At 32.7% G+C, this 23,141-nt stretch overlaps 1 protein-coding gene across 2 annotated transcripts in view; it reads left to right on the top strand.

Annotated features, from left to right (window-relative positions):
* Nucleotides 1-12,168, top strand: part of LOC143225894 (hepatocyte growth factor-regulated tyrosine kinase substrate-like) — a 31,226-nt gene extending 19,058 nt beyond the window's left edge. For both annotated transcript variants that reach the window (XM_076456067.1, XM_076456068.1), the window contains exons 9-15: nucleotides 3,325-3,420; nucleotides 4,179-4,238; nucleotides 5,178-5,369; nucleotides 6,981-7,188; nucleotides 7,983-8,155; nucleotides 9,047-9,356; nucleotides 10,507-12,168. In XM_076456067.1, the coding sequence (XP_076312182.1) occupies nucleotides 3,325-3,420; nucleotides 4,179-4,238; nucleotides 5,178-5,369; nucleotides 6,981-7,188; nucleotides 7,983-8,155; nucleotides 9,047-9,356; nucleotides 10,507-10,808 (1,341 nt within the window). In that variant the 3' untranslated portion in view covers nucleotides 10,809-12,168. The remainder of the gene's footprint in view (nucleotides 1-3,324; nucleotides 3,421-4,178; nucleotides 4,239-5,177; nucleotides 5,370-6,980; nucleotides 7,189-7,982; nucleotides 8,156-9,046; nucleotides 9,357-10,506) is intronic.
* Nucleotides 12,169-23,141: the final 10,973 nt, after the last annotated feature.

Genomic DNA, 23,141 nt, shown 5'->3' with positions numbered 1-23,141 from the left:
GGCGCCAGGCTATTATTTTACCCTTCTCTAAGCTAGGGTAAGATCCCAAGATTCCTTCAAACTACCGTCCAATTGCTTTGACGAGCTGTCTCTGTAAGACATTAGAAAGGATGGTTAATGCTCATCTTGTTTGGTTCCTTGAATCAAACAACCTTCTCTCACCCACCCAGTGTGGGTTCCATTGACAGCACTCCACCACAGACCACCTAATTCATCTTGAAACATCTATCAGAGAAGCCTTTCTCAACCGCCAACATCTTGTATCAATATTCTTTGACATAGAGAAGGCTTACGACACAACATGGAGGTATGGCGTTTTGCGAGACCTCCATACATATGGGTTATGTGGCCATCTACCCATGTTTATTAAAAATTTTTTAATGGACAGGAGATTCCAAGTTCATGTGGGTTCGACACTTTCCCGTTCTTTTGTACAGGAACTTGGAGTCCCTCAAGGCTGTGTATTGAGTGTTACACTCTTCAGTATAAAGATAAATGCCATCACTGAACAACTCCTCTCACTGTTGCGAATGGGCTGTATGTCGACGACTTTCACATCTCATGTCAGTCGCCAAACATGAGATATATTGAGCGGCAACTACAAACCGCCCTCAATTGTGTAATGGAAGTGGACTCTGGCGAACGGCTTTAATTTCTCTCTCTCCAAAACTGTATGCATGCACTTTTGCCGCCGACGGGTATTTACCCTGATCCTGAACTTCATATCAGTGAAGTTTTGCTGCCAGTGGTCCCGAGACCAAGTTCTTGGGGCTTATCTTTGATCGTAAACTGACCTTTATACCACACTTAAAGCAGCTTCGGGTCAAATGCACAAGAGCACTGAACATCCTCCGTGTTCTCTCTTCTACCTGTTGGGGAGCAGATTGCTGTTCAATGTTAAAGGTATATCATGCTCTTATTAGATCGAAACTCGATTATGGATCAATGGTCTATGGCTCTGCCAGACCCTCGGCCTTAAAGATGCTGGACCCCATTCATCACCAAGGACTCGACTCTGCACTGGGGCTTTCCGTACCTCTCCAGTTCAAAGTATATACATTGAATCTCATGAACCTTCTCTACACCTTCGCCGTTTGCAACTATCTTTACAATATACTTCGGAACTTTATTCCTTACCAAAGCATCCCACCTGGAAATGTGTTTTCCTTCCTCGGTGGGCAGTACTTTTTCAGAACAGACGATCTGTCATTGCTCCATTTGGCCTTCGCATCCAGGCACAATTGGATGAATTGGGTCTGTCCTTGGATAACATTGCAGATTCCACAGGTTGGCCCATCCCACCATGGCTTATTACAGCCCCCAAATGTGACCTTTCTTTCAGTCACCTAAAAAAGGCAGATACTCCAGATTGGAAGTACCGTCTTTTATTCAATGAATATCTTTCAAACAATCATTCAGTTCCCATTTATACAGATGGTTCCAAATCAGGTAATTCAGTGGGCTCTGCTATGGTTTGCTATGGGTCAGTAGTTGCGCAGAATCCCTTCTACAGCTTCTGTGTTCACTGTTGAACTGTATGCCATATCTCTTGCCCTGGATCATATTGCAGCTAAGCAGTACTCCAACTGCACTATTTATACTGATTTGCTTAGTTTTATACTTGCCTTGGAATCGCTACACGTTAGCTCACATCCTATTCTCGCTGATATTCGAAACCGACTGGCCCATTTCTCATTAGCAGCTACTTCAATCCAGTTTTTCTGAATACCAGGCCATGTTGGTATTTGTGGGAACGAGCTTGCAGACATGGCAGCTAAATATGTCTGCTTCAGCACCATCACTCCTATGCCTATTCCATACATGGACTATGGTGTTGTCTTTAAGGCTCGGCTCCGTGCCAGCTGGCAGTCCACTTGGAGTGAGCAACGTGACAACAAACTTTTTCAAATCAAACCCAAAATTGGACTTTGGCCATCTAGCTTCCATAAAGTTTGGAAGGAGGAAGTTGTTCTCACTAGGCTACGCATTGGTCACAGTTTTTTAACTCATCATTTTCTTTTATCTGAAACTGATGCACCAATGTGTAGTTTGTGTAACATTCAAATCACTATCAGCCACGTTTTACTTTCTTGCCATCGTTACAATTCTCAACGATGGCAATATTTTAAACATATTTTTTCCCAGGGTCAGTCTGTAACATTGGACAGAGTTATTGGTGATGGTGACTCTGTCCACCTTGATAATGTTTTTAATTTTTTAATGGCCATTAATCTTTTTAATCTCATTTAAATGTTGCATATTTATTCATTACACCTTTTTAATTGTGGTTCATTTTTTACAGTTTTAATCTCTCTTCTTCAATTTGACATTGGACAATGGCCAGAACATTAAATAACTCAACACCAGGACTGGAAAGGCCAACTTCAGGTGACTAACGCTACTGTTTGAACTATCCGTTAGTCGTCCTGGCGAGTTGTTATTATACTTTTGCTGCATATCATTTCACACTTTTACTACTTAACTTTTTAGTACTGGCCATATTGACTCATAACCCGGAACCAGGACTGGAAACACCAACTTCAGGTGACTGACGGTGGTTTTTATACTTACCTGATAGTCTTCCTGGCGGTTTATGATCATTAACATTCTGCTACAGGTAGTTCTTTACAACTTTGTTGACTGGATGTCAACATTGGTTTTTATGCCATTTTCTGTTTTAATTGCCGTTTTGCTTTTATCTTCAATTACTTTTACAAATTTTACTCCATTTACTTGACTTTATCTTTTTACTGGACATTTGGGTACTCATTGTTACAATTTTGCTGTGTATCTTTTAAAACTTCTATTTTTTACATTTTGACATTTTGATACTGGTTTGACTTTATCTTTTACTGGACATTTGGCTACTCATTGTTACACATAACCCGAACCAGGACTGGAAAGACCAACTTCAGGTGATTGACGGTGGTTCTTGAACTTACCTGTTAGTCTTCCTGGCGGGTTATGATCATTACCTTTTTGCTAGAGTAAATACCTTACAACTTCTTATATTCTGCCTTCTATCTTAACATTGTAGACTAGGTGTCAACATTGGTTTTATACTTTTTTGTTTTACCTTCAGTTCCATTTATGTCTATTACTACATTTATTTTTATTTTTTTTACATTTTTACCGAATGTCTGGCGCAGATAGCCTCGCTGCTTTGTGCCATAAAACACTAAATCAATCAATCCTGTTGATACTAATCAGTTTAGTACTATTAAAAAAAATATATCAAGTTTAGTGTCCTTTATTCATCAAGGGAGGATTCATGAGTTAACCATCTCTACAAACTTTGATAAGGATATTTTGCTTTGTAATTAGGATAATGAAAAATCAGAACAAGAATTACAGGAGGAAGAAGAATTACAGCTAGCTATTGCTTTGTCTAAGTCTGAAGCTGAAAATCAAGGAAAATGGGTAAGTAAATTTACAGTAGATTTTTACTGCAAGTGATTGTGTACTACACCTTCTAATAAACTAGATTAGTACTTTTAAATCTTTCATCTTTCACTTTAGAACTTCTTCAGTTCATTAAATGCATTTCTGTATTTCATTATAATGTAGAAAAGAGAACCCTTAATTTAGAAAAGTAATGAATGTGTTTTACTGATTTTTCCTTTGCACTTGCTATAGAACCAAAGTTCAACTTGCAACTAGTAACTAATTTCCTTTTTCAAAACTTGTAATGCTATTTCTTCCAACATGATTTTTGATGCTTTTTCATGTTCTTTTCCACTGGACCTTAAAACCCTGACCAATTTGCTTGATCATTATGTGTACATCAGGTGTCCTGCCTTGTCCACACAGTATGGTGTGGCTGACTTTGCTACTGATACTTGTTTTCGCTGATTTTGCCATTCACATCAGTAATATAGCATTTCCATTTTAAATGTGAATGAAAATAAATTCTGTTAATTACAGAAACCATTAGGAAAGTACTTAATTCTTCAAAGCACATTTTATAATTCATAAATATTAAGATGACTGTTAGAGTGGATCTTTGACACTTAAAATTTTAATTGTAGTACTAAAGTTGTATCACAGCACTATGTGTAAAAGTTTTAAAATTGTGTGAAGTAATGTTTTATGTACTTATTGTTAAAATGAAGTTACCACATGTGACAGCACACGTGCTAACAAATCTATAAAGTACTAATTTTTACTCCCTATACCAGCAAGGACAGTTGACATCCATGACCAAATCTGATAGGTCAAACGAGCCACATTCCTATGGAGTGAGTAGTTGTAATTTATTCTTTACTTTTGTGTTTAATCTCTCTTCTTTTTTTTTTAAGGTTGAGTCTGGTGTATTGTATTGTATACTTGTTATATTACAGTTTGCATTAATAAAACTACAAATATTATTCTAAAAGTTGATGATAGTTTTTAATGTCCAATTTTTGTTCAGAACTTGTTTGTACTTGTTACTATGTTTATTCTTTTGTTAATTAAGCATAATTCTTATTATCATCAGAAAAAGTTTTATATAAACTGAAGAAACAAATTTGTGTGTATTACAGAAGCAAAATAATGCACTAACCTGTTTATTACATGTATCTGCTACACAACCAATATAATAAGTTAATGTGATAATTATATTAGCAGTATGTTAGTTTGATAATTATGGTTATCTTTTATGAAGGCAAAATCATGATCTTGTAAGTTATTGTTACTCAACCATAATAACTAATTCATATGTAATGTGTGTGTATGTTGTTACACAGCTAAAATAATTCATTAACCTCAGTATTTCATGTAGGATATTATAAATACTTCATACAGTAAGAATTAAGGTTCATATTACAGCTGTTTTAAACCACCAATAACCTTAATCTTGTTTATAACTTAAGGTTATGATATAAAACAATATTTAACTGAATTTAATTAATCAGGAAAAAATAGTGTGTTAATAAAACTTAAGTGTTAATGAAACCTCACTTGCATTTACAGTATCACAGTTTTACTTTCATTCCATTTCATACCTTTTAATGGATCATATAATTTTACTATTCGTTTTAATCATGATTTCTTCTGGTAATATTTCATCAAAATCACAAAGGTTAAGATTCTGCAAGATTCTATTATGTTAGATGAAACCTTAAAACAGTGACATTATACTTTTTTAAATGCGGTACCGTTATAAATATTGATGACTACTGTTATGATGATTTCAGGATATCAAACCTATAGAAAACCAAAAAGAAAACTTTGGTTTAGTTGAGGATCCAGAATTGGCACGATACTTAAATCGAGCCTATTGGGAACAACGGCAAGGAGTGCCTCAAACTAGTGCAATCCCAAGTGCTCCTACTTCAGTCAGTACTACAAACACTTTTGTTCCATTCTCTTTATCAAAAGTCACTGAGGTATAATTTGACAGCTCATAATTACATTAGTCCTAAAGTACTGATATTTAGCTTGACAGCTTATTATAGTATTCCTAATCTAATGAGATATAACTTAAGTGTAATATTTGTAACCTACTGAGATGTAACGTGACATTTCGTGTAGTGTAATTTTTCATAACTTTTCTGAAATAAAATATTGCTGAATAATTTTATATATGTTGTAATTGTAGCTTATTTAATGTTTAAAATTTACTTAATCTACATTTTGAAGTCTAGCAATGAACTTTTATAGGACAGCTGTAGTTTTCTTATTCTAATTGGTTGTAGGTTAGTTGCAGTGTTCTTGTTTTAGTTGGTTATAGACTAGCTATGATATATACTTGTAAAGGCAAGAGGCAAAAACAAAATTGAATATCTTAGGTCAGTTTTACATGCAATGTAGATGAATAATGTTTATTTCATTAAAAAAAGATCAGTATTGTATAAATTCCTTTTTTTGTCAAAAGTATTCTATTTAGTTTAAACTAATCCTGAGATTAATGTCTTAAGTATATGTTGATAAAAATTAACACCAAGACATTCATACTGCTGAAAATATAGAAAAAACATATTTCCATGTATTGAGAAAATTTAGTGAATATTTTACAGACCAGCACTAAAAGTTGATAATATTCTCTAGTTCTATTACTCTGAGGCTGTCAGTGGGCTAATGGTTAGTATATTCAACTATGAATACAAATATCCATAATTCTATTTTCAGTTGTTGCAAAGTGCAAAAAAATTAAAATTAAATAAAATCACACTTTGTACTTTTGGATCATCAGTACATTATAAGAGTAATAGGTATACTCCACAGTTTAATTAGAGTAGCCAGAGAGTTGTTGATGGGTTTTGTATTACGTTCTGCCTGTAATAGTCTATTTTTTCAAACTTCAGGAAGCTGGTGCAGATGGCCCTTGTGTATCTTTGGAAGTAGCTGCATACAAAAAACTCGTTTATTTTTAGTAATATCTCAAAGAAAAATTCTAGGAGTCATTTTAATTATGTACTGTCTGTTGTATTCTTGAAAGGTTAAAAATTCCACAAAGGCTTATTTGTTTTTAATAATGTTTTTAATTTATTTGTTTGTGTAGAACTAAGCACAGAACTACACATTGGATGATGTGCTCTGCTCACCCATGGGTATTGAAGCCTAGTTTTTGGCAGTGCGAGTCCACAAACATCCTGCTATGTCACTGGGGGGCCATGTTTTTAATACCAAAAGTTATTATTCTATATGTTAAAACAATACTTAGTTTTGTTTTCCATATCTGTAGCCAATACAGAAAAATATCAGTTAAGTTGTAGTAGCTGTATTTAAAAATTATTTCAGCTGTGAATTTTATAAACATAGTAATTTTATTATAGTAGAAATAAGAAGTATATTTATTTTATAAAGTTTTGGTATTAGAATGCCATTTAAATTGGAATTATATCACTATTAAGAAAACTACAATTCTTCTGTATACAAATTTTCATAAATGGTGGGATTTTTGTAGTTTCTTTTCCATCATACTTTAAATAATTTGTAATTTTTTTACAAAACTATGTATATTAAAACCCAACTTGTATATATTATTGAATTACCAGAAGTTCCAGAATGGCGAAGTTGATGAACTAGACGACTTTCAGAATTCCTTAAAAACTACTTTAGAAATTTTTGTGAATAGGATGAAAATTGATTCAAGCAGAGGGCGCCACATAGCAAATGATACCCATGTCCAGTCTCTGTTCATGAATATCACCAACATGCATACTCAGCTTTTAAAATTCATTCAGGAACAAGATGATGCAAGAGGTATGTTAAAGTTATGTTTATATATAGTTGTTTAGAAGAATCATCAGGCTGCTATTCACATTGAAAGCAAGAAATAAGTAAGCATTTTTTATTTTTACATACAAACTTTCAAATCCAAGTGATCCATCAAAATGCTTGAGAAATTTTGAGATTCTTGATTCTTAACTTTGATCAAAGTATTACATAACTAGAATAAAATGATAGTATATACAAACACTTTTGGCTTGTATGCTAAAATCTATTATTGTCAGGAAAAATTTATATTCCTAGTGCTACATGATTGTATGAATGGTACCCTCCTTTTTTGTTGCATTCTTCCAAGACATTTCAAGTAAATGAATTAAAATTGTAGTAACAATGATATGGAGAAAGGTACATAGGCTGGACCATTAAATGCAAAAAGTGTTAAGAAAGTAAGATGTGGTAACTTTTATGAAAGATATTTTAAAGTTTTGTCTAGTTCCTCACACCAATTTCTAAGACATACTTGGATGGTTTTGATACACATGCATTCACACGAGCACTTTGGTTGAGATGATTTGTGAGTTAAATTTTCTTAAAAGTGAGAAAACAAATGGCAAAGTTCAAATTTATCTTGTACTCTTAAGAAATTCATATATAATTCCTGCTTGTAAAAAATTTCTTTGTGCAGTATTTTTTTAAAGCAAATTTTATATAAATGCTGCTCAGATTTGTATCTAAACCTTTTCCAGTTTGACCTTATCATGCTAAAACTTGTTAGTGTATGATAACTTAAAATTTAGTGTAAACATTGGTTGTTATGCATTGCCTAGCCCGCTATGAGACTATGCAAGACAAACTGACTCAAATTAGAGATGCGAGAGCAGCTCTGGGTGCTCTTCGAGAAGATCATAAGGAAAGATTGAGACTTGAAGCAGAGAAAGCTGAACGTCAACGTCAGTATCAGATGGCTCAGAAACTGGAGATAATGAGAAAGAAAAAACAGGTACATGAAATTTGTGATAATAGACATTCTCTTTAGACAGAATCATTTTCAAGAGATTCTAGAATACTTGTCTGTGTCTTATTAGATACTGGAACATTTTTGTCAGATTAACTTTATTCATTAAAATAATTTATGTTTATATTTATGATAATGAATAATAAAGAAGTAAAAACTGAAAACAGTTTAGTTTTTTACTTCTGACCTGACATAAAAAAAATTGTACTCCATATTTTACAAACATGTAACATAAAATGATTTATCGTTGGCACAATATTTGTGTAACACCTATAATTAAAGTTTCAATCCTTGTCAGTATTTTTAGAGTTGTTGATTTTTTTCAGAAGATTACATTATAATTACATATGTTTTAAAGAGCAGTGTTACCTGTTTTTGTTTTCTTGTATGAGTGTAACTGTATTTCAATATAGCAGTTTGTATAAACTTTGAATATTGATCTTAAGTATTTCTTATTTGTTTTTATTGTTAACTTGATATCTTTAGAAGTTTCCTGAATGTTTGTTTGTGATATTTTTCAGTAGTTTATAGATGTCCAAATGTCAATGTTATTCTTTGTTAACAAACAGTGTACTTGTTAAGAGTAGTTTTATTATAACATGGATTTGTATAGAACTTAGACAAGGATTTTGATTTTAGAACTTCATAGAAATCGTGTAGGGGTTTATTTAAATATTTTCCAGTGTAATTACTCTATGTCCATTCTGCAATAAAGACTTGTTATTTAGTACAAGTAATAAGTTATAGGATAGTAGATATCTAGTTTCTTCATTCTGAACATAGTGATTGTGTTTTATCTATTAAGAATCGCAGTACTGATTTTATATATATATATATATATATATATTATTATTATTATTATTATTATTATTACAGGAATATTTACAGTATCAGAGAGAAACTGCGATGCAAAGAATGCATGAACAAGAGTGGGAAATGCAAATGCGTCAAGAGCAACAAAAACAACAGTATCAAACCATTCACCAGGGACCTCCATTACCACCTAATGTTTACCCTCAATCTCAGGGACCTTATCTCTCTGGTCCAGGATATCCTGTCCCTCTACCTTCACAGCCACCTGATAATGATTCTGTTAATGTCATACAATATCCTGGTCAGTATGGACAGCCTCCTTTGGGTCCTAGTGCCAGTCAGCAACCAGTTGGCCTGCCATATAATGTTCAAGGTATTTATTAAATTTCTCAATTTTTATCATTGAGAACGGTGTGTTGCGTTTCCTACTGGATTTAGGTTAACCATGAGGTTACCATCTATACAGTATACAAGGTTAGTCATGTGTAATAGTAGTCTGAGAAAACAAAACTCATGAAGTAATGTTGAATGTTTTAGATCTTGAAGCTGTTCAATACATTAGTTTAGTTTAGTTTATTAATCATAGACAGTTTAATTTGATGTCTATTGATCAGACATATTCAGGAATATTATGAAAATGACTTCTTGGTTGTTATAGTTTCTGTAGGAAAGTAATTCTGTTAGTTTATTTTGTTAGTGTGTGTAGTGTGATTTTTATTTTTAGCTTTAGGTACACTTAATAAAAAGTGTAAATCATACACTGGTCTTTATAAAATACTGTTATAAGAGTCCTGCTCAGGCTAGAAAATTGTAGAATCAATAACAGTTTTTGTTTGTTACTTAGACCAATCTGTAATAAATTAAGTTATAAAATTTAAATTAAATTTATAAATTCATTTAATGTCAAGAAAAAGTTCATATTCTGGCACATGAAGTTCTTTCCTAATTCATTTATACAAATACTGTTTGTTGTTTTGTTTTTTGCATTCATATATATTTAGTTTCTAATTTTGAACTAATTTGTTTTTAATTCTTACCTATCTGTTTCTTTAAATTTCTGTGTAATTTTACACTTCCAAGAATAGATTTGAAACCATATAACATCACGTTTATATACTTCCTGAGTATATCCTAACAGTTGAAGTTACTTGCATTATATTGTTTCTTATATCGTATATTGTTGGGTTCTATTGTCTAAAAGAGTAACCCTAATCTTGTGTGGTTTGCAAAGCTTGGTAGGTTAGTACATAGTGATATCAAATAGATATCACAATTTAAAATTTATAGCAGATCCAAACCAAAGGTGAAAATTATTGAAATACAGAATGTTTGGTAAATTAGAATTAAGTTATTGATTTATTCGTTGTACATTGTGTTAGTGTAATTGTATTGTAATTCAGTCTAGCAATTTGTATAGACTTTGAATATTGATCTTAAGTATTTCTTATTTGTTTTTATTGTTAACTGGATACCTGGAGAAGTTTTAAGATGAAATGTTGCTTTAAGAAAGATATTTTTGTTAGGTGTTCGAGGCTCTCTACCTACTGCTTCACAGGGGAATATGTATTCTGCTGCTTTTCCTGTAATACCAACACCTGCCTCAACAATACCCATGGGTCCTCCTCCACCCCATCAGGTTGGACAAATAGCGCCACCAGGGCATTTTCCTTTATCCATCCCTGTTTCAATCCAAACATTGTCACAATCCCAGCAACGTCCTGGAGCTGTTGCACTATCAGTAATGGAAAACAACCAGATGGCACTACCATCAGAGCAACCATCTCAACATCAGCCCAAAGAAGCAGAATTAATTAGTTTTGATTAAAACAATATATATACACATATTAAAAGATTAATCCATCAAATCTATAAAAAAAATAGTTTTCTAAGAGAGAAAGCCTTAACTATGAATACTGACCCCAACATTTTCAGTTACATTTTTAATTTTTTTTTTTATCTTGTTTATAGGTCTAAACTATTTATTTTAGATTTGTAACATTCTGTAATATATTTCTAATAAACAGTATTCGCAGCCCAACTTCTGTGAAGGATAATGTTTATTATAATGTGTAGTTGTCATAGCAAATTAGTAAACAGTTACTTTGGAAGAATATTGTAAACTTCTTGATGTATTTTACCTAATTCATTAGATATGATTAAGTGGCTTAAAAGTTAAAGTTTACTTATTACTGTTTTAATGCTAGGTTTCCTGCTGATTTTTTTTCCTGATTTTATCTACTTAAACCTGAATACAGAATTAATTAATTTTCTGAGTTTTACATTGTACTGATGTATTTCCTGAAAGACCTGCCAGAGAAATAGTTTCCTTTTCATTATTTGACAAAAAAAACAAAACTCAACCAAATTATAGAATTTATAACATTTGAACCTGACTGACAATTTGGTATAATTTTTATCTGTTGAATGTAAATTATAGTAACTATTATGCATAAAAGAATTTTACTTGAAATACAATCTGTGATACTGGGAATGCAAAGATATCCAATTAATGTCAGCTCAGATTCAAAATTCAGTATTAAGTAAAGTGTACAAGTAAAATTAATTGAAAGAAGCTATAAGTCATACTTTAATCAGTTGCATCTTTTCATAGAATTTTATAAATACTTTATCATCACAACCTTGTCTTTTTTTTAATATAAAAGCATCAAATTTGTCTGAATTATCTTAACCTATGTGATAAAAGTTAATTCTAATGTAAGAGATTATAAAGAAAGATACATGAATGAATACACAAACTCTGAGGATGTCCCTTTGGCAGAAATTTTGTGGATGCACTCTTCAACCTGATTCTAGCATCTCTTACTCTGCATATAATGTTTTCACATGTACTAAAGGTTTAGTATGATTAAAACCTTCAAATTATGTATGTTATACTTGTGTAGCTAGGTATCCTGCAATGAAATCTTTGGTGTATAGTCAAGTGTTAAAGGATTTGAGGAATGAACTAGCAAACATTATCATGCTGGATTTTGTGGATTTTATAATATTAGTTCTATACTTGTAAAAGGTGATGATTTTTTGTTGTTTTATCTTTTTGCAATATTACAAATTTTAAAAAGTTTCTGAAATAATAATCGTGCATATTCAAGTTGTAATAGTTTTGGAAGACAGATGTGGATGAGTTGTAAAAACATGGTATTAAAATACTGAAAAACTACTGTAAATGTTCTTTTGTAGATCATGTATGTATAAGAAGTGTTGCTACATAGAACAGGTAAGTGTTAAAATTACTGTGAAGTTTTACTGAGTGAATATGATATATTTTTGCCTGGCCTGTAATTAATATTAAAAGTTTTAAATTTTGTCCCAGTCCAGTTATATTGAATATTTGATGTATGCTGAAAAATTTATAATGTTTATTTCTGTGGGACAAATCTTGCAAGTTATTAAGCTGTGTATGAGCTTTCATGCACTGTCTCTTTGATAGTTTCATACAGACTGCACCATGTAAAGAAACATCTTAATTACATAATTTCTCTCAAACTGAGTTATGTTAATATTTAATCATTTACTGTTATTATTCATCTAACTGTTTTTATAAGTTCTAGAAATTTACTTTTTATATAAATTGCAAGACAATCTATTTTCTAAAGAGAGACTTGTGGTTTTTGGAATAACTTTTAATATCAGTAAAAGTAGGCTCTTATTAAATTCAACTTGAGCCTATGAATATGCTGTTACATAAGTGATGGCAAAAGAAAATGTGTGAAATATTTTATTAATTAGTGAATTAAAATCAGCAACAAATATTCGGTATAACTGAAGACTCTTAAGGACATAATGTATTTGTGTAGAGAAATGCAATATAACATTGTTTTGGGACCTACTGATCCATCTCAGCTGTTCCATCCTCTAAGCTGAATTGAAACTACTAATAAATAAATTTAAAAAATAATCTTAATGCCATCTCTTACCATTCCTATAATTATCAAGCTTTCTTTTAAATGTATTTGATCCAGAACACCAAAAGGCAAACCATTCCAAAGGCCAACTATCCTATTAGAAACATAAAATTGGCTTAGCTGAAGATGACTCCTTCTCTGTCAAAATTATAATTGTCTCCTAGTTTTACTTTCTGATTGTTAAGTATGAAAAAAGTTAATATATCGGTGCTGTCAATTCCATTTACAATGTTAAACATCTCAATTGGATTCCCCATAACTTCTTTTTTAAAGAGAAAACAGCATGAAAGATTTCAGCCTCCTTGTATAACAACCATTCCATCCTAGGCACCATTCTAGTAACCCTTCTCTAAAACCTTTCCAGCAGTTCAGTGCCTTTTTTTTTTACAGTAAGGAGCTCGAGACTGATTATAATATTCCAAATGTAACCAGTAACCTTATACAATGAAATTATAACCTTTTTAGACTTGTATTTAATATTTCTATAGATAAAACCTAAAATCCTATTTGCCTACCACTAGCAACAGCACACTGTTTGTATGGCTTGAGAAATTAATAGACTATTACACCAAGATTCCTTTCCTTCATAACAGTATTAAGGTTATTCCTATTCAAATTATAATTTAAATTATGATAACTTGTATATTTTATTTTGCATTTATTATAATTAACTCACCATTTATTTTCTCAACTCTAAATGATCTAAATCCTTTTGTAAATCAACAGTATCCTCTTCACAGCTAGCAACACCCAATACCTTAATATCATTTGCAAATTTAAATACTTTGTTGGCCATTCTTTAATTTGTTATTGATATAAATCAAAACGAGCAAGTGTTCTGAAACTGAACTCTGAGATTTTACCCCACTTGTGACATTAATTCAGTTTAAGTGAACTGTTGTAACAACCCTCTGTATTGTTGGATCCACCCACTTTTTTATCCAGGTTACTAACTTATCCCACAACACTTATAAACTATTTACAAAGCTTTCATGTGGCACTTTGTCAAATGCTTTCTGAAAACCTAGATACGTCAAATCTACACCCTTACCCCTCATCTACATAAGCAGTAACCTTTACAAATGCTAATACAGTAATAGTAAGTAAACAAAACAATTTGTAAGCTCAAATATATGTACGTAATAAATTAAAAAAAATGTTTGTTACTCTACTGTGACACGCGGTATAATATGTGGATTCCAGAGTGCTCCAAAATCATAGGGTCAGTAAGACACCTAAAGTAGGTACTACAAAAAGTGTACTTCATTGGGAAACTTGGTGTTTGTACAAGGGTCTAAAATACTGACAACCTCTTGTCACTTTGACGAAATACAAATGGCACAAAGTGAGTAATTAGCACCATAAAATGCTTATGTCCGGAAAACAACTGTGGCTCATTTTTACGTAAAAACTACAATTTCTATGTGCTTTAACAAAATTCTATTGGCAAGAAATTTGTATGTTGTTTTGGATTGAAGTAACCATTAGTTGAAAGAACATTTAGTGGATAGTTGCATGGAAAAAAGTTATTTCTCAATTGCTATTAATAGCTCATGCTTTAGGAAGTTCTGACTAATTGAAAGAAAAAATTAGCATACATAAATACATCGTGTAGCTACATAGGTCACTGAAAGTAATGGTTGGTTTGGTGTTTTATGGCGCAAGCAACTAGACTATCTACGCAAAATCATAGCAGACGCCAAGTTAATATATTAAAACAATGTTGTTGTTTTTTCCATAGATACTTTATAAAACGGCCCGGCATGGCCAGGTGGTTAAGGGTCGCGGGTTCGAATCCCCGATACACCAAACATGATCGCTCTTTCAGCCTTGGGGGTGTGGTAATGTGACGGTCAATCCTATTGTTTTTGGGTAGAAGAGTTGGCGGTGGGTGGTAATGACTGGCTTGACTTCCCCCTAGTCTTGCACTGCTAAATTAAGAACGGATTGCGAAGATAGCCCTCGGGTAGCTTTGCGCGAAATTCCAAAAACGTACAAACCATCAAAAATAAAATACATCTATAAATATTTGCAGTCGACACATCATTTCGAAGTTTAGAAATGCGCATAATGTACACAACATTATACTGAAGGTGGGTTTCAATAATCCCTGAAATATTGTAGTCATGACCTTTCAGTAGTCGTGTCTAGTTATCGTATGTTTATTGGTCGGTTAAAATCTGTGACAAGTCCTAGTCGTAAGTGGAAATAGAATAACGTAATCCATGTCTACATTAATGGTGTACAACTTTGATAGCGAATGAGACAGGCCTAGTTATAAACTCCAGAAGCTTTAAGTTATAATAATTTTTATTTAATAAATAGTTTTAAGATATGTATACTGTTTGAACAAGTCACAACAGTCTTTGTTCGCTGTAAACGTAGAAATATAAATATCAAGGATTTCGCGGCACTTGGTTTCCACGGAACCACCGGGAAACTCTGCGATAAACAAGTAATTAAACAATAACTGGTGGGCAGGCAACCCTTATGAGTGAACTGGGAATTCGATGTATACGTGGGAAAAACAACCGCATGACGCAGAGTTTTACGCGTGCGGGTTAAGACAAAAAAAACTAAACAAAAAAAAAAGTTTTCTTACAATTTACCAAGTACAACTCGAAAATCGCGTGCGTGTATATTTTACCGGGCAAACATTCTTCAATTTGTTTTGTATCACTTGTTGATGATTGGTTAGTGTAGCATATGATATTTGAAGCAACTTGCAACGAATATTTTGCTCTACCCTAATTAGTGGGGAGTGTCGTGCACCGAGAGACAGTCTCAAACAAAAACTAGTTTGAGAAATATATACAAGTATGGATACTGCAATATAAGTTAAACATTAATGCTCTTTCTTTCCAACTTGTCATACCAAACATGCTTGCCCTTTCAATCGTGGAAGCATTATAATTTACGGTCAATCCCACTATTTGTTTGTACAAGAGTTGGCGGTGGGTGGTGATGACTAGCTGCTTTTTCCCTAGCCTTATACTGCTAAATTAGGGACGGTTAGCGCAGATAGCTCTAGAGTAGCTTTGTGCGAAATTCAAAACCAAACTTTCCTACTTTATTAGTACGCTTTAAAGGCAAGGGTGGCTTTAAATGTATGTTACCTTAAATTGTAATAAGGATAACACAGCGCCGTTTCCAGTGTGAAGACACTCCACTGAATCGCTCATTATTTCAATGAATTGTCGTTCTGTTTGTGAGAGTGTGTGGATATTTAAATATCATGAGTGAGCACATCGTTTGATAATTTCAAAGTAGTTGTGGTATATACTACATTTTCCTTCAAACTACTAATTCACCCCCATCGTAGAGTTTTAGAACCATTTCTGTAGTAACAGGCCTAAAATGTCAACTCTATAGTTTGCTCTCTTTTTCATATGTACCTTAGGCCCGGCATGGCCAAGCGTGTTAAGGCGTGCGACTCGTAATCTGAAAACCAAAACGACAATTTTTTTTATAGTGTTTGCAACTAGTTTTGATCATTAGCTTGAATAACTTATTCTGAATAGTTGTTCAACGTGAAATTTAAACGTACCGGTATAGTTTCGTTATATTTTTTGGTGTTGATCGTTGTGCAGTAGTCTGGAATGTAACAATTATTTGATGACAATCTGAAGGAAAACGATATATCAGTATGATCCTACACTTCCGTGAAACACCGGTAAGTTTACGGACTTACAACTATAAAATTCACAGTTCATTTCTCTGCGGTGTACACAACAAATAATCCATTGTGGATTTTTTTAAACAAATAAACCAACCAACCTTATTTCTACGAAATAATATATTATAAAAAAATAATTTATGTCTATATAGACAGACCACCTATCTGTTTTACATTTTATTCACTTCACTAAACAAGTAAACATCCTTTCAAAAGGGAAGTAAGATAGCGATGGCTAATATCAATCGTCTAAAAAACAATGCAAACAAGATAATAGGAATTCCATTTGCATCATCCCTACTGTGTAGTGAAGGCAGTAGATTTTTCCGTTTCTATTTATTATTAAAATCTAATTTAGATGCCTATCTATGAAGGTACATCAAAACAAGTTCTTTTATAAACTATCTGTTTAAGAAACAATGGCAAAATAAGCCCTCCTTCCTCTAAATGATTCAGCAGTTAGTTTCTGGACTTATGATGCTAAAAATCGTTTTTTGTTTTTTTTTACTCCGTGTTTCAATAGAGATAGTAAGGGTGTATTTATAACCAAGTTTTAAATTCAGTCACGTTCCAACTGTAACACTTATTGTTTATATATTTTTTGCTGGTAATTCCTAACTTCAAGGGGTAATAATAACACCATTTACACTGGACTTGTGACTGTTTTTTTAATAACTACTAACTATTAATAATACTAATAAATCTATGTAACCTCCGTGAAATTAGATGACATCATTGTTTTGAGTTGTCATGTAGTAGAAAAAGAAGCAGCAGAAAGAAGAAGAAGAATTAGTTTGTTTTGAATTTCGCGCCAAGCTACACGAGGGTTATCTACACTAGCCGTCCCTAATTTAGTTACACGAGGGCTATCTGTGCTAGCCGTCCCTAATTTAGCAGTGTAAGACTAGAGGGAAAGTAAGTTAGTATCACCACCACCGCCAACTCTTTTACCAACAAATAGTGGGTTTAATCGTAACATTATAACGCCCTCACACTGAAAGAGCGAGCATGTTTGGTGTGACAAGGATTCGAACTCGCGACCCTCGAATTACGAGTCTAGTGTTTTAAACCCGCCCCCCAGTGGCTCAACGGTATGTCTGCGGACTTACAACGCTAAAAACCGGGTTTCGATACCCGTGGTGGGCAGAGCACAGATAGCCCATTGAGTAGCTTTATGCTTAATTCAAAAGAACAACAACAGCTTGGTTGTTGTCGCTGTGTTTGTAGTGTTGTCGCGGACCTGAGTTGCTATTACATTTGTCGTGTTGCGTAGTCAAAAGACCTGAGTTCTTGATTCATTTGTAGTGCTATTTAACTAACGAAACTCAATTGTTACTACGTTTGTAGTGTTTCCAAACTATCGGACCTGAGTTGCTACTAAGTTTTTAGTGCACACATTGTATCAATATTCGAAACATACCTTAAAGCTTTTATTTGGTTTTAGAGCAAAGCCACATTGTGCTATCAACTGTATCTGTTGCGGGGAATCAAAACCAGAATTTTAGCTTTGTAAGTCCGTAAACTTACTGCTGTTCGCCGGAAGATCTTTGAAGCTTTAAAAAACAATAACACTAAATTAAACTAAAGCAAAATAATCAATTACATAATATTGTTATTTTATAATTACGAAAAAATTACATTTAAAGATTATTTTTGAAATCTGTAGAATTTGAACCAAATTTTCGAGCATTCATGTTCCACTTTACAAAACCATTTCTTTCGAAGTATTTTTTATTTGTTGATTAGTTAATGTTTTAGGCGCAAAGCAACTAGGCATATTTGTTTATGTTCTGAAAAAAACCAAAAAAACTTGAGTCAATCACTGTGGGAGACCCACTTTCTCTGAGCGCTGTTTTGTTCTACAAATACAACACCTCACTGAAAAATATATAACGGAAAATATTTACATAGTTAATGTAAACTTCTTAAGAATGGATCTGGTGTGACAAATTCATAGGACCCAAAATCTTAAGCAGGATCGTATAGCATCTACAAATACTAAACCATATTTTCAAGGAAATTCAATTAATGTCGGCTATAAACTTTCAACCTCTTTATACAAGCTTAAATACATTACTAACGTGCTAGTGTTACACGTATGGCATGTGACGTTCGCTCCAAATTAGACATGTTATTTCACCACCAGTGCAGCAGAAACCTAAGAGCACTGTTTCGTTTAGTTGGACACCCGAAGAACCAGAAACCAGCTGCAGTAGCTACCCTAGTTCCAGGAAAAACATAAAATGAGTGCGAGAAATGGACATTTCTTCCTGGAGGTGGACAATAGACAATGCCGTTTTTAGCGTTTTACAAAACGGATTTTTGCCCTAAAGCATGTATCACGTGAATTCACAAAACTATACTTAAATATATCGTTTCACTGTACATGTTTGAGAAAAGGTTATGATGGAATCTACCTGGAAATATACTTATTTAATTTCGATATATGCTTAAAGGGGTAATTTGATTGATAGGAATGTGAAGTTAGGTTAAAAAAATGTAGAAGTAATTTCTATTCAAACTTTCACACCTTATATCGTCAGTATACACATCAAACTTCCACTCATAGATTCATTATCTGTTTCGATATCATTTATGTATTCAAAAATAAAGCTGCACACTATGTTTAAATACCTCAAGCTCGTATATGGCCAATTGATATTCAAGAATTTTTACATATATAAACGTTTCATTTCTGTAGAATTAAAGCAAGCTGTAGTCGTTTCTCAAGGTTTTGCATGTACCCTCCAAACTTTTAAATTTTATAATTTATGTAGCACTATAGTTTCATCAGAACGAATATACATATTAATAGGGTTGCAAATAACAAATATCTAAGAATTGCGATTCATAAGTTACATTAGTTTTGGTTTTTGGAAGAATCAAATGAAAATAATAAGTTTTCTTTATCAGTTTCATCATGTAAAATCAAGGATGCATGTTCTATTGATACTTAAGCAGCAAGCAACGATTAGCTCAAACTTTATTTTTGTTTATCTCTCAGTAACATATTAAAATAATTTAAAAATTGGAAATCAAGATTGTTTTATGAACAAAGTATCTGAATTTAAAAAACAATATAAGCATCTCGTATAATGAAGGATAAACAACGCATAAGGATTCCTTTAGGTCGTAATGCAATAATATATTATCATCCTTTTATAAATGATTTTTTGAAGCAGTTTATAAAGCAAATATATTTTTAATCTCTAAATAAATATTTTATTTTTCCACAATTATGAGCAATAATTTGAGCTGATAGGCGTTCTTTTATACTTTTGATGACGTAACCTTTGATAAATTAGGACTTTTTGACAGTAAGAACAATTCTAGCCTATTCAAGACTATTGTGTAACTTGATATATAATTCATTATAATTTTTAAATGTATATAAAAATCTGATTATTTGAACATAATTTGTAGAAATTTAATAAGTATTTATAAAGTTACTTCTTTAACGTCTAGATATCATTCAGCCTTAAGCTATCGTAGTATAATAATTTAATATTGATACTAGTTCGGCCAACATGAACCGTATGGTTTTAAAAGGCTCTTAAAGTAATTGAGACTTGGAAGGGTAATCAGAAACGTTATTATTTGATGACAAGCTAATCATCTGTTTGAGGTCCTAGACAGTTTAAATATATATATATTTTAATATTACATGACAAATTCTCGGTAAATTTGCGAGTTATTTAATTGTCTCTAGGTGATCAAGATGAAGAGCTGGTGAATAACACTATTGTTTGTTTGTTTGTTTTCTAAATTTCTCGCAAAGCTGCATGAGGACTAGTTGTGCTAGCCGTCCCTAATTTAGCAGTGTAAAACTAGAAGGAAGATCGCTAGTTATTACCACCCACTCCAACTCTTGGACTGCTACTTTACCATTATAACACCCTCACGTCTAAAAGGGCGTGAATGTTTGAAGTGACGGGGATTCAAATGCGTGACCCTCATATTACAAGTTTTCAATTGATTATAATGGTTTATATCGTCATGAAAAATTCATAACTAAAAAAAAATTCAGTAAGTCATTGTTTGTTAATAAGCACAAAGCTATACAAAGGGCTATTTGTGCTCTGCCTACCACGAGTATCGAAACCCCGATTCTAGAGGTAATAAGTTCGAAAACATGCCGCTGTGCCACTGGGAAAAGGGTTGATTTCACTGAACTCACATACAATTTACATAAAAATGTGAATCTCCCGCACGCTTACATTTTATTTCATATCTGTATTTTAAGGCAGTTAGGTAAGCAACTAAGTACTCATCGTGAGGCTTTGGCGATCGGATATCAACCGTTGTTTTGACGTCAGTGCTGACGTTTTCCTCGTAAGGAGTAGTGATATTTCTTACACTGTATGAAATATAATCCAGAAATCAGAGTAAGGTTAATTTTTTAATTGAAATAGAGTTATCTATTTCATTTATGTATAAGTTTAAGTCATGATGTAAATAAAAGAGATGCCCCCACCGTGTATAAAAATTGGATCCCCCTACATCAATTTCCCTCGTCCGCAATTCTTTGGGCGGTAATTCCGGAGGCTGCGGGAACATATTTCCGTCACCAGGATTATGATAACTAACTTCTTCTGATGTCATTAAACTTACATCCAGTTTATATATGTATATGTACTTACATCCAGTTTATATATGTATATGTAGTTACATCTAGCTTATATACGTATACATACTTACATACAGTTTGTCTATGTATATGTACTTACAGTTTATGTATGTATGTGTACTTACATACAGTTTATGTACGTTAATATAAAGTTAATATAGGTATTAAAGTTTTGTAGATATTTAAACTTCTCAGAATTACCATTAAAAACTCAGATAAAGCATTTCCTGTTTGAAGCGTGTAATTTAAATTTGTCGTATCCACGCTATGATGGAAACCTGCCATATGCATGGTGACACTGGATTCACCTACCGCACGATCTCATTGCATGGAATCACACACACGTGTACCAGTTTAGCACGACTTCAAGTTGAAATTATTTTTCTGTTGTGACTTCAAATTGAAATTCCTTTGTGCTGTACACCTCAGCTAATTTAAGCGATCTACGAAAGGTTCCTATTTATAATCTATGTGAGCAACATTTAAAATGGTAAATTACGAGTACCGTACCATAAGTTTGTCACTCTGATCAAAAATAGTATATTTGACTGTGAAGGTCATATTCGAAATTATAAACATGTATATCAGTTTTATGGGATCTTTAAATATAAACTATTTTAAATCACACGTACACTCGATTTTTTTCTGGGAAATTTATTTGCACATGACATCTTGAGTATTTAATTGGTTGGTTGCCGTTTTGTACCTATCTGTGCCAAACGACTTGTAAAAATTTCAGTAAAAGATTATATAATGTAAAAATAAATAAAGTTAATATTAAGCAACGCTCGAAAATCAGGTAGAAACATTAAATAGAATTTTAAAAGGCCTAAAATCCGCAAAAAGCTGAAAGCACGGTTAAGTTGGACAATGTCACAGTAAAATGTGGGTTATTGTGATTTGAGTGTCACATAGACCATACATTGGTGCATCAGACCCAGATAAAAGAAAACGATGAGTTAAAAAACTATGACCAATGTGTAGCTCAGTTAGGACAGCTTCCTCCTTTCGGTTGAGCCTCTAATTCTGGACTGTTTCAATGGTAAAATATACGATTTAAAACATTTAATTATATAAACGAATTGTCGTACTTTACTTAATATCGCCTAACTCATTATGACAAGTACAAATAAATAGTTTATCTCTTAAGAAGAAAGGCCCATTTTTCGAAAGCGTTCGGGTTATGGGTTTTTTGTAGTTTTATATTAAGACTTCTTTTTTTTTTTCCTGATATCTGAAAGATAGACAGACAGATGCCCTTATGTCTCTCGAGACACATGAAAATCGTTAAGTTTTTATCCAGGAAAGTATAGATAACATGTTACAAAACTCATCGAAATGTTTAGTAAGCCTTCCATCAGTTTCGGTTAGCGTTATAAAGCTTGACTTACTATTTATCTTCTCCGAACATCGATAACTTATCTTTGTACAACCTTTCACACTGACACGCATTCTAGTTTAAGTATCAATCTCACATTTTTGAGATGGGAAAGAGAAACTTCTTAGGGTTGATAGTTTGCGAGAAAAGCGAATTAGGTATTTAGTACAGTGTGGTGTTTAAAACACCTGCACCATGTTCACATTTGCATGAATAAAACTTACCTTTTTCGGCATGTCTCTGGTGAAATTTTATTATTATAGCATATTTTTCTATTATTGTAAATATATCAATACAGGGCGTTTTTTAAAATCATCTTCCAAATTTTGTTTCTAGCAGACCAGAGGTAAGATTAAAGGATTACAATGTTAGAATTTGAAGTTCGAGTCTCTGTGGTGGACAGAGAACGGAAAGACCATTGTGTAGCCTAGCACTATGTATTTTAGATACGTTTTCCTATTACCACTGTTTTGCTTTTCTTGGAAAAATCAAATGATTTATATAATAATCGAAAACATTGTCACCAACAATACACATGAAATAACGTTTCGTTA

The sequence above is a fragment of the Tachypleus tridentatus genome, chromosome 9 (assembly GCF_004210375.1).
Source record: "Tachypleus tridentatus isolate NWPU-2018 chromosome 9, ASM421037v1, whole genome shotgun sequence".
Taxonomy (NCBI): domain Eukaryota; kingdom Metazoa; phylum Arthropoda; class Merostomata; order Xiphosura; family Limulidae; genus Tachypleus; species Tachypleus tridentatus.
This window is presented reverse-complemented; position numbering and strand designations above follow the sequence as displayed.